At 40.5% G+C, this 12,796-nt stretch overlaps 1 protein-coding gene across 4 annotated transcripts in view; it reads left to right on the top strand.

The window, feature by feature from the left end:
- Window positions 1-4,899, top strand: part of LOC105922918 (GTP-binding protein 2-like) — a 245,600-nt gene extending 240,701 nt beyond the window's left edge. For all 4 annotated transcript variants that reach the window (XM_036134215.1, XM_036134214.1, XM_036134213.1 and 1 more), the window contains 2 exons: window positions 3,838-4,002; window positions 4,071-4,899. In XM_036134215.1, the coding sequence (XP_035990108.1) occupies window positions 3,838-4,002; window positions 4,071-4,235 (330 nt within the window). In that variant the 3' untranslated portion in view covers window positions 4,236-4,899. The remainder of the gene's footprint in view (window positions 1-3,837; window positions 4,003-4,070) is intronic.
- Window positions 4,900-12,796: the final 7,897 nt, after the last annotated feature.

Genomic DNA, 12,796 nt, shown 5'->3' with positions numbered 1-12,796 from the left:
ATCTTCCCCTCATATGTGAACAAGACCCTAAGATACTTGAACTCCTCCACTAGGGGCAGCACATCCTCCCCAAAACCAGAGAAAGCACTCTACCCTTTTCCGGCTCAAGACCATGGTCTCAGATTTTGGAGGCACTGATTCTCATCCCGGCCGCTTCACACTCCGCTGCGAACCACTACAGTGCGAGCTGTAGATCACGCCCTGATGAAGCCAATAGGACCACGTCATTCGCGAATAGCAGAGACGCAATCCTAAGACCACCAAAACGGATCCCCTCAACACCTTGGCTGCACCTAGGAATTCTGTTTATAAAAGTTATGAACAGAATCTGTACAAAGGGCAACCTTGGCGGAGTCCAACTCTCACCGGAAACGAGTCCGACTTACTGTCGGCTATGCGGACCAGACTCTGACACCTGTCATACAGAGACCTAACAGCCCTTATTAAAGGGCCCCGGTACTCCATACTCCCGGAGTACCCCTCGAGGGACACAGTCGAATGCCTTCTCCAGATCCACAAAGCACATGTAGACTGGTTGGGCAAACTCTCATAATTGAAAGAGCTAACATGTATAGGCTTAAGTCAGTACTGAACGTCGTTTTTTTTAGTCTACTACGATGCTGACCCAAAACTTTAATTGGTCCTTAACTTAGACTTGTGTACCAACACTAAGGACATCCACTGGGTATGTCCAAGGAATCCATTTATCAGAGATGTAACCAATTACCTGTGTGATCTAAGCAACGAGTCCTGTGAACAAAACTGCCAGGCTAGAATGACCCTTGAAGATGCAGGTGTGGAAACCAAAACTGTAATCTCGGAGCTGCCATCTTATGCACGACACGCATGGTCGGAGGTCATACGTCATTAAGACTGCCACTTACGCAAGTTCAGAGGTCATTTGTTGTCATAGTTGCCATCTTGGGTGGGACACTGAGTAGCCTGAGGCTGTTAGCCGTAGGCTGTTTTGAAGTCACACTAGCTGATTAGCTACCGTTAGCCAAGCACCACCTTGAAACTGGACTAGAATGAGTGCACAAGCAGTGCTAGCGGTTAGTTTTACCAGAAGCATTCCCCATCTTAGTTTAAGGCCTGTTTCAGTATACCATCTTCGCTACCTCAGAGCTTTTTAGCCAGTGTTCTTTCAATGCTGTTACCTCAAAGTGCTGACATGTTGGGTGTGATGGTTAATGTTGACGTCCTTTTTTTAAATCAACCAGATAAATAAGATTTCTAATCAACTGAATTTTATACATTGGTACCTCTCAATCCATTTTGATTTACTTTTTCATTTGTTTTCTTTGTAAGGATTAAAACTCCAATTGCAATTTTAAAGTTAAGTTTGCTGGACAAGTCTAACAAGTCAACAAGTGGTTATATAACCCTTTTGTTATAAGTTCATAACTGCTAATTAATAAATTGTGCTAATCATTACAGGCTCATAACTCTTGATCAACCATTTGAAAAGATTTTCGTTTTATCCATCCTTTGATTTTGAATGATATAAGTTTTAATTGCCCGTTATAATTAATAATCTTCATAATGAAACAGGTGTATTTGCATGTTTAAGAAACTGTTGAACTGTTCACTACTCTACATTGCTATGCTGATAGACATTGAGAACAGTCAACAATGTTTTAAAGACAGTGAAGTGATATTTTGTGCATTTAAAATGCTGTAAAACCAAAAGTATTTGTAGAAAATAAAACAGGGACTTGTTTTATAAACATTAAAGCCTCCTTCTTGGAGATATAAAAAAGTACACACGCACACACACACACACACACACACACACACACACACACACACACACACACACACACACACACACACGTTTGACCTACTTTTAAAGCCTGATAAAATAGGCATGGCTGTGCTTCACCTGAGATCAGGCCAGACAGGTTTAAAAGGTTAAACCTTTACCCCAGCTATTTTTTCCCCAATGAGCTACACTTTCGCTTACTCCTGGTGTCCAATAGTCACGCACAAGAATAAACATCCCTCAAACTCGTGCAAAATCCCTCGAAGCAAATTAAAAGAAAAATACCAATTTTCTGGGCCATACCTATATATCTTTTTATAATACACACAGCAAAATAGGAGAAGCCTCAAGGTGCGTTCACTCATGAATACTTAAAGGTGAATGACTTGATAGGAGGATTGCTCTAGGCTGCCATCTTGATCAGTGAATCCACATGATTCCATGTTTGTAGTTTCTGCTTCTTTGTGCAGCATTTTGATTAACTGGTTATAATTGGATGCTTCTCAATCCCAATGCAGTATTTGAAAGGAATACGAAAAAGGAATACTCTCATTGGATGAAAAAGACCTGTGATATTGGGTGGTAGTGTGGTTCATTGATAGTTTATTAGGTCGCAAGCATCAAGACAGGCGAGCGCTCAGCTGACATTGAGAGAGCACTCAGTGGGCTGAGCATGAGTGCAGAAACAGAGCAGAGAAGGCACAGAGACAGAGTTGAGTATGGGTACAGAGTGGGTGGAGTAGAATTTTTCCGAGTTTAGCATGCACCTGACAAGTATTGAACAAGCATGTGTAACATACGTGGGGCATCAGAAGACAAATGGTTCGGGTTAAGGAGGTGTTGGAAAAAGAGTAAATAATGACACTGAGGCAAATGCTTATATTTGGTGTTGGTACCTTATATTATGTGAAACAAGAAACAATACCCAAAATATTTGCACTCTGCAGACAAGTTGGTTTTGACAGTGCACTTGAGAATTCAGTTCCGTAGACTCAGTAGTTCACATAATTTAACAAAATAAAGCAACTAATTCAGGAGTACTCAGAGATAAACATTGCATCCAAATAAAGAGAATGACTTGTGAGATGCAATTAGTCCATTATCCAAGTCTCAGTAATTGGACAGGTGTGTAAAGGAGAGTGAAGGGGTTGAGCAAAGCTGCAGCAGCCTCCTACCAGACCCACAGGATGAGGATGTATAGGGGCAGGTTCTGTTCCAGGTAATGTAATATCATCTTTATTGTCATTGAAACATACATTACAACGAAATTTGTTCTCTGCTTTTAACCCATCACCCTTGGGGAGCAGTGCCCCACATTGCTCCCTGGGCGCCGCACATGGCAGCCATGGTTAAGGGTCTTGCTCAGGGACCCAGAGTGCAGGCACTGGGGATCGAACCAGGTACTTGCATCCTTCTCTGAGTGCAAGCGTGGTACTCTAACCACTAGGCCAACACTCCCCATTTTTCTGCATTTAACCCATCCCTGTTGGGGAGCAGTGGGCTGCACAATAGATAGCATGGCTATCTTGTGAACAACAACAAACAGACTCACCAATTCCCGCAGATATTCGACACACCGCAGCACCAGTTGTTTTCTAAACACCACGGTAGTAGACACTACAAATACACAGCCGCATGCTAGAATCAACAAGCATTTAAGATGGAAAATCAGCAAATAAAGGTATTGTTTGTGTACAGAGACATACCAAGTGCAGCCGCTCCGGTGGCTTCCCCCTCACTACTGATTGGGGAAATTCACCTCGGCTTATAAAATGCGCCTGAACTCTATGATTGGTTAGACTAAAAGTGTGTGTCTTGTGGTGTGTTCAGGTAACTGAGAAAAAAAATGAGACCAAGGAATTTTAACCTGGTTTAACCTGGGTTACACCTGTGTGAGATTTAAACACACACACCAGTCTCACTGCATGCTCAGATCGGTAACTGTGTGCTCAAGTTAGTGGCAAAAATGGAACACCATAGCAGCAGGGTTATTGGTTTCTCAGCTGAATGAATTTACTTATTTTGAATGCTTTTCCCTCAACATGTGACTAGCAGCAGTTATTTGATCCTTTCAGGGCATGGTGATGGTCAGCCCCAAGATGAACCCAACCATCTGCTGTCAGTTTGAAGCTGCTATTGTTCTACTCTTTCATGCAAAGACGTTCCGGCGGGGTTCACAGGTCACTGTCCATATTGGTAATGTCAGGCAGACAGCTACAGTGGAGTACCTTCATGGAAAGGTTGGTGAATTTTGAATATTCATCTTGCAATTAAAAACAGATAGTAAAGTCTTCACCCCTGATTTCAGGACGAGCTTCGAACAGGAGAGAGGGCCATTGTTCGCTTTCGCTTCATCAAGCACCCTGAGTATTTGCGTCTGAGTGCCAAGCTGCTCTTCAGGGAGGGAGTCACCAAGGGCATTGGTCATGTTACACATCTGGTACCCCATGACCAGAATCTCCCGGATTATTAGGGACTATTCACACTCTCTTCTTCTCTGGACCACCAAAAACTGGCTTTATGCTCCTACCACATATATGCATATTAATCCGCCCTACATGGGCCTTCAGCCCATTACAGTCTGCACTCAAAAAAACAGAAACAAGTTTTTTAATGAAGGTTGCCAGAATATACAGTTGTACACAAGGAAGTGCAAACTCTTGTGAAGTCCTCATGAATCCATATCACTGCATCAAATATCAGTTTGGTAAACACATTCACTTTAAATTTCTGACTAGGCACACAATGATTGTTGAAAAGTAATACATTCTGCTCAGATGATGTGTTAAGGACTAGCTATAAAAAATACCAGAACCTCGACCAGTGCTGTGAGAATAGAATGGCATAATTTTCTGTTAAGCCTGGAAGAGAACAGATTTCTGTGTTTTTATGTGGTATATTAAGTATTTTTGTCTTCAATCAGACTTGTGGGATTCATTAAGAACATCATCATCACTGTCAGCAGGCCTTTGTGCTTTCAGGTCAACATGACTACTATGACTGCTATGGCCATGGACACTTCGTCTAGCTCCGCTCCAAAGTTCCTTTTAGCCCGAGAGAGCATGTGCTATCATCGACTTTACAAATCTATTTTGGAGAGGATTACCACATTTCAAATTAAATCTTGAAATGACAAATCTACTTTCTTATTAGGTGCATGTGTGTTTTGCATCCAAAATTTAAATAAAACAGTTAATTTTACTGTGAATATAAAAAAATTTAAATTGTGGTTACACCTCTATTTACACTATTTAACGTTGACAAACTGGAGATTGTTGCAGTTCTTTTTCCTGTTTGCTACTATTGCAATCGTGGAGCTTGACCTGGACAGAACCTAACGGACTGGAACGGGACAGAAAATTTAAGTTATTCCATAATTTAATGCAGACAGAGAGTGGGTACATCGACGGTGAGGCTTGGAGTGCTCACAGAGAATGTTGAACCATTCTCATTAATTAACTGAACAACGTAGTTGCTCTATCGGTCAGACGTGAATGAATGTGAAAGGAAGAGCGCAAGCATGGATGATGTAGAATCTGGGGGTAATTCAAGAAGGCCCAAAAGGTTAAAGATGTGGCTCTAGTAACGTAATTATATTGAGGCTAAATAAATTAAATATATTGAATAATCATGAATAAAATGCCGACAAATTCACAAAGAACTTAAATATAAAAGGTAATAGTAATATCATCTTTATTGTCATTGAAACATACATTACAACAAAATTTGCCCTCTGCTTTTAACCCATCACCCTTGGGGAGCAGTGGGCTGCCATGTGCGGCACCCAGGGAGCAATCTGGGGTTGAGGGTCTTGCTCAGGGACCCAGAGTGCTGGAGCTGGGGATCGAACCGGGTACTTGCATCCTTCTGAGTGCAAGCACGCTGCTCTAACCACTAGGCCAACTCTCCCCCACAAGCGTTGAAAGTAGGTGAGAAAGTATTTTTTGTATTACACAATAAGACTAGTATCTTAAATCGTCATCTAGAAGTGTGCTTGTGTGAGGCCATCTCCTCGCTTTTGATTGCTGCACAGATCACTTCTCATTTTTCAGGTTGGTGCATAAAAGCACCAAGACACACAGAGAAGAGGATGCACTTATCTGCAGCAATACACTTCAAAGTCTGTTTATTTGCGCCGTGATCCAAGGACCAACTTATCTTTCAACACTCCTCTATTCTCCTCCGAGAGCTATGCTTCTGTCCAATTCAGTTTTCTTCATGTTTTGTCAGTCGTTTTCCCAAATACAACTACTTCATACAAGCAGGCAATCCCAGTAAAATGCTGACAGGTGAGTGTGTATTAATATCAAATAGGTAAAGTAGTATAATGACTGGTGACTAAAAATGAATAAGCAAATCAAAATCATGATGAGGATAAACCATTAAAATAACTAATAATTTTAGGGCACACTCTGTTAATTTGACTGTCTCTGTGGTTTCCAGCAAGTGAGCTGGTGTATTTGTATTTGAGTTTAAAACACCTTCTGCTCATCCCCCTGTCCACTGGAATTGAAATGACTGAAATATTGAGCAGGCTCTGAGACACCTATGCATGCTTGTCGTGTTGGTGTGTCCGTATCCTTAGGGATCAGATTAGGTTTGCTATTTTTGTCTTTCACCAAGATTAGTGAGCATAGTGGATATTTTTCTATCTCAACAGGGAGGGTAAGAAAATAATGCTGCTTATTGTCAGTTCTGAGAGCTGAAGTGTGAAGGGAAGGAGGTAGAAATTGGGTATTCATGGCCTTGCAGATTAAATCCAACTTTGTAAAAGACAGGTCAAATACTTTGCTCTGGCTTTCAAAGATATGGATGCCTATGATTAGCCTCTTTGTGGAGGAGTCTTGTGATACTAGATTTCATGCAGCAAACTGTCTAAATGAGTTAGCTCTAGTAATTGTATAAAGTGAGCTTTGTACTCTGTTAAATAATTGACCTGTTTGTGGTCACCCCAGGTTATTTTATCTAATAATGTGGTGTTTCTATTGTAGACTTCTGTAGTAATAAAAAGACTTTTGAAACAGTAACTATATTTTACCATATTTTATCTAAAAGACAGAGGGATGTTTACAGCTTTAGTACTGGACTCTCACACACATCAACACAACTGGTGCCCGAGAGTCCCGTTCATTCCTCACACAGACATTAGAACCCATTGTGTACACCCATTCAGGGTTGTGCACAGTATGATATCAGTGTTCTGTTCATCACTTTGGTGGAGAACATCATGCTGTAATGCAGACGTGTCCTTGCTGACACATTTTCCCCTAATCTGTCATTCTTTCCAATCCAGGTATGTCAGACTCTTTGCCTTCAGAGTAGGGTGACCAGACGTCCCTGTTTTCCGGGGACTGTCCCCGTTTTGGACCACCTGTCCCCGGCTAAAGCTGTCCCCGGAAATGTCCATGATTTTACCGAAGGGGAAAATGTGTTGCGGTAGCTGGTTGTGCTGCTGATAATATAAAGACGAGGAACAGAGCGCACCACTAGATGGCGGTAATGATCCTTTTGGATGTCAGATGCCATTAAAACACGAAGAGGAAGAAGAAGAAGAAGACGAGCGCACCACTTTTAAAACAAAAGAAGAAGAAGTGAAAAGTCGTCAACTGGTGGCAACTGATGGGGAGCTGCTGTGTTATTATGGTAAGCGTGTTAATCGATTCATCTTATTTGGATCAAGCTGATCCTGTGAGAAATGTTTGTTTTTTTTCCAGGTTAAAAAAATAATCAATAAAAAGTAAGACAAGACCACGAGTTGCTGCTCACATCAGTAAAAGACACTCAGATAAAATGTAACAGAATGATTGAAAACTCTTTGTAAAGCGCTAATCTGGTACGCTGGTTCTCCATGGATCAACAAGGGTTCGTCTAAAGATGTTTTAGAACTGATTGGTGACCTTTAGTTTATATTTCAGATAGTTAGTTATTAGTAGAGTTATTACAAGTTGTTTTGCTGATTTATGGTTGGGATTTATGAGCATAGACTTCCAGGCTTAGGTTTAGCTTTTCTACTGCTACTGTTTGGATATATGAAAGTTCCTCATGAAAAAATGGGAGTCAGTAACAGGAGAACTGAATGAGAAAATATTTACATGATCTGAGAATGATGGAGGAAGAGATAACTGCCTGTTTAAGGTTCATTTATTATGTTGTTTTTGCCTGCAGCTCCTAGTATTGTGGTAATTAGCATTTTTTGTATTTAATCAGAGGAAATAATAATAATAAGAGGACGTTTTCATGTTGTACAATCTAATGTTTTTGGAAGTGATTTTAAATATATGTCTCTGTTTTAGAATAATGTAAGATTGATACAAGAGGAGAGAGGAAGAAGATAGGAAGACAGAAAGGAGATTAAATGAGAGTGGAGGAAAATAGGAATATTGATGTAAAGAATGATTGACGAGAAGTGAGAAATATTTACTTAGAGTATTAATAAAGTTCAAGTGATAAAGCTCTGACATGATATACTCAGGTTTGAGCTGAGAAGCCCGATTGTCTGAGGATATAACCTCTTTCTGAGTCTCTGCACTGAACATGAGTTTCACTGCACTTCCCTAGCTGGGGCACAATAAAGAGGCAGTTTAGTTTTTTTTTTTTCTTGTGTTCTAAAAATTTCAGTTCTGCACATAATATATCCTCTTCTCCTCTTATTTTATCCAGACCTTTGGATACCGTGGCTGATGGCTCTTCAGACACAGAACGCCTTGAAGAAACCAGAGATGATCTCATGTCAGCTGACTCACTGACCGGAGTTAACTCACCTTAAAGGATCAAACAATATACTCAAACATCAGCTACTACCATACACATACACATAATGTAGTTATTCACACTTTATGTAAGTTTATACATGCTCATACTGCACTACACACACAATCACTTGCATTCATGTCAAGGGGTTTTCAAAGTCTGTGCCTTTGTTTCACCTCACATCACCACAATCCATTGTAAAATGTCTTGTCCCAAACAGGCTCTATGCACTATGTGCTCTATGTGCTTATAGCCCATTATGGGAGAAATTAATCTGCTTTGTGATGCACAGAACCCTTATGTGGTCAGTTGACAGTAAGAAACATGTATCATCCTTTACCAGCGGGCTTGACTACTACTTTTTGATGTTAACGCAGAAAAACCTATTTCTCATAGGTATGTAGACGTGAACAGAATGAGTATTTGTTGCAGTTTTTTTAAATTTGGGGGAACTCTGTCTCCACAGACAGCCACAGGCTAAATGTTTGTATTTACTGGTTTTTCTTTTCCTCATGTCACTTTCCCCTTAGGGGGTGGCAGAGTCCCACAAAATTGGAAAACCCTGCTAACCACTCTGGACCCCTCCACTCCCACTCCCACCACTTTGCCCGAACCTAGAGACACAGTTCTAGTTTCTATTAATAACACTATTTATTGATTTTATTAATCTTAGGATGCACTAAAGGTCTGGAGAGGCACATTCCTGTCTTTTACACTTGATTTGTATAGTTTAAATATTAATAAACATGTAAAAATAAATGAAACCATTACTGTCCCCGTTTCCTAATTTCATCTTGATTAGATGTATTGATTTTTATCCACGAGCAAGAAATGTCCCCAGATTTGATTTTAGAAATCTGGTCACCTTACTTCAGAGTCCGTTTATCTATAAATTCCATGGCAACCAACTTTGCAGTCCAGTCTATACAATCTCATAATCTCTAACAACTTTGAGGTTCTAATGAAGAAATCCACAGTTTTTCTAGATGAATCCCCTAAGGAATCTTCCTAACACATCAATAGGCTTTCAAAGGGGTCCCTCCGTTTGAAAGCCTCCGAGAGAAGACGTCGAGCTGGAGGAGTTAATATGAGCACAGCTCCAGAGAAATGCTAAATTCTTTTTTTTTTTTTTTTTTTTTTTTTTTACAAACTTTGTTTATTTGGTTTTTAACAGGAATTGCATAGCCATACATTTACAATGTGATACATATAAAACAAACCATACAATTCCCTTAAGTCATAAAGACAAAACAAAAAAACACAACAAAACGACCTCCAATCACTCCCAGGCAATAAGAAAAAGTCATAAGAAAAAGGACACACACACACACACACACACACACAAAAAATTTTTTTAATTGAAATAGTACAGTACAGTTTGTGCCCAGGAAAGTAAAAATGGAACCTTGAGAAAAGGAAAACCCTAGAAAAAAAGGGACACAGGATGAGCACACAAATACATACATAAAGGACTAGACGGGGACAGAATGGAAATTAACCTGACCAACCAATTGTAGCAATGGCTGCCAGATTTCTGCAAATTTGTCAGAGGAACCCCGTAGTGAAATCCTAATTTTTTCAAGTTTAAGAAAATAAACAATATCCCTCAACCAAAGTATGAAATAAGGAGGTTGTGGTGATTTTCATTTAAGAAGAACCTCCTTGCAATAATGGTCATAAAGGACAAATAATTTTCTTGGGAAGAGGACAAAGGAGATGGCCCCGAAAACACCCCAAACAAAGCACTCTGGGAGTTTGGATCAATTTTTCTGCCAACCACGTCTGATATAACAACAAATATCTCTGTCCAAAAACTCTTCAGCTGGGGGCACAACCAAAACATGGGTATAAGGTTTGCTGGAGACTGTTAGCACCTATCGCAAACTGGGGAAACCGTGCTATAAAATGTAGATGGACGAGCCCTGGTATAGTAAACGCGGTGCACAAACTTGCATTGAATGAGACAGTGCCTAGCACAAATAGAAGACTTATGTACGGGGTTGATTTTTCAGCGAGGCTCCCCCCAGAGGGCAAAAGTAAAAGTGCACTGTCATAAAGATGCTCAACTGTTCTGGTTTCTCCATCAAGCCAGGCGCGGTTGTTTTGAGCTTAGCAGACAGGCGAACGCAAAGAAAAGTTGAAAAAACGGCAGTACAAACAATGACTAACACAGTGAAAGTATGAACATCAGGGTTTCCCGCAGCGCATGCCACCGCCTCGCCAACATTCAAAAAAAAAAAAATTATTAAATTAAATCAAAATAATAATAATAATAATAATAATAATAATAATAATAATAATAATAAAAAACTTGCGGTTTTTTGTAGTTGCTTTCACGCGTGCATATAGTGAATGGCAGGGCAAAAACACATGGAGTTCTCGCCGTAAAGCAAGACCGACTCTCGCGGTCTTGCACGAGACTTCTGAGCCTGTGGGTGCGGGCCGAGGGCTCTTGCAATTGCAAGTACGGTATTTCCCCCACAGACCACCAGGGCGGCCGAGAAAACCTTTGTTCGACCTGAAATGACTCATTTAATCATCCAAAACGGTATGGAACACATTAATTAACTGAAAAATGTTGCATAGTATGCCTTTAAGATACATGACCAAAGCTCATCAGGGATAGACTCTCCTATATCCTCCTCCCAGAGGGCCTTGATTGATCCCAAAGACTATCCCAAAGCTATGCGGGTATAAAGAACTGGAATAGATCCTTTCAGCCTAGGAATGGGCAAAAGCAAGGAGTCAAGGTCAGAGTCCTCAGGCAGCCTAGGAAAAGTGGGAAAATTACTATGAACAAAGTTGCGCACCTGTAAAAATCTGAAAAAATCTCGAGATGGAAGAGTAAATTTGGCAGAGAGTTGTTGAAAGGTAGCAAAGATACCGTCTAGAAATAAATCCCTAAAGGTCTGAATGCCAAGGTTTGACCAAATCACAAAAGTTTTGTCTGTGAGAGAGGGAGAAAAGACATGATTATTTGCGATAGGAGCATATGAAAACAGGAGTTGTAGACCAAAATAACGCCGAAATTGAGTCCAAATCTTAAGAGAGGTTTTAACTACGCTATTCTTTGTGTAAGCAACAGTCAAAGATTTGATTGGTGAATACAATAGAGCTGCGAGAGACACAGGTTTTGCCGAATTCGTCTCCATTACAAGCCAGTCAGGAGAGGATGGGCCACACCGAAGCCAGGCTGTCAAAACCCCAATATTGGAAGCCCAATAGTAGTACCTGAAGTTCCGTTAGGCCATCCCCCCAAGTGGCTTAGGTCTCTGTAAATATTGTCTAGACAATCTAGGGACCCTCCCCTCCCAGAGAAAATCTGAAACAAGAGATTCTACCCGACCAAAAAAGGAATTGGTTAAAAAAATTGGGACACATTGAAAAGGATACAAAAAACGGGGAAGAACATTCATTTTGACACAGTTAATTCGAGCTACCAGAGACAGTTTAAGTAAGGACCAGCGCTCAAAGTCTTCTTTAACTTTCAACAGCAAGGGAGAAAAGTTAGCATTAAATAAGTCCTCATACCTATGCGTAACTCGAACTCCAAGATATGTGAAACTGTCATTGGCTATTTTGAAAGGAAAGCCATGCAGTGGAAGAGCCCTAGCCGCTGAGTTAATAGGAAACAATTCACTTTTACCCAGATTCAGTTTATACCCAGATAACTGGACAAAGTCTGAAAGCAGGTGCAAAGCAGCAGGAATAGAGTTGAGCAGATCTGAAACGTATAAAAGTAAGTCATCAGCGTAAAGTGAGACTTTAACTTCCAAACTATAACGTTGTATGCCCACAATAGTTGGACTCGAACGAAGCATGATGGCAAGCGGCTCAATAGCCAGAGCAAATGAAAGGGGGCTCAATGGGCATTCCTGTCTTGTAGAGCGATGAAGGAGGAAGTACTCCGACCGAGTGTTATTAGTCCTAACCGAGACCTGTGGGTTAGAATAGAGTAGCATAATCCAAGTCAAAAAAGCTTCACCAAAACCAATTTATTTGACAATATAAAAGAGGTAAGACCACTCAACTCTGTCAAAAGCCTTTTCAGCATCGAGAGAGATCAAGGCTTCGGGATTGTTATGGGATGAGTCATTGTAAATAACATTAAAAAGCCTCCTAATATTAGAAAAAGAATGTCTATTTTGAACAAACCCGGTCTGGTCTAAGTGAACTACTGTAGGCAGAACACACTCAAGACGCATAGCTAAGACTTTCAATAACAGTTTATAGTCGGCATTTAAAAGGCTTATCGGACGATAGGATGAACAACAAAGAAGGTCT

Source organism: Fundulus heteroclitus, unplaced genomic scaffold (assembly GCF_011125445.2).
Source record: "Fundulus heteroclitus isolate FHET01 unplaced genomic scaffold, MU-UCD_Fhet_4.1 scaffold_77, whole genome shotgun sequence".
NCBI lineage: Eukaryota > Metazoa > Chordata > Actinopteri > Cyprinodontiformes > Fundulidae > Fundulus > Fundulus heteroclitus.
The sequence above is the reverse complement of the archived record's forward strand: the minus strand, read 5'-3'. Positions and strand labels throughout refer to the sequence as shown.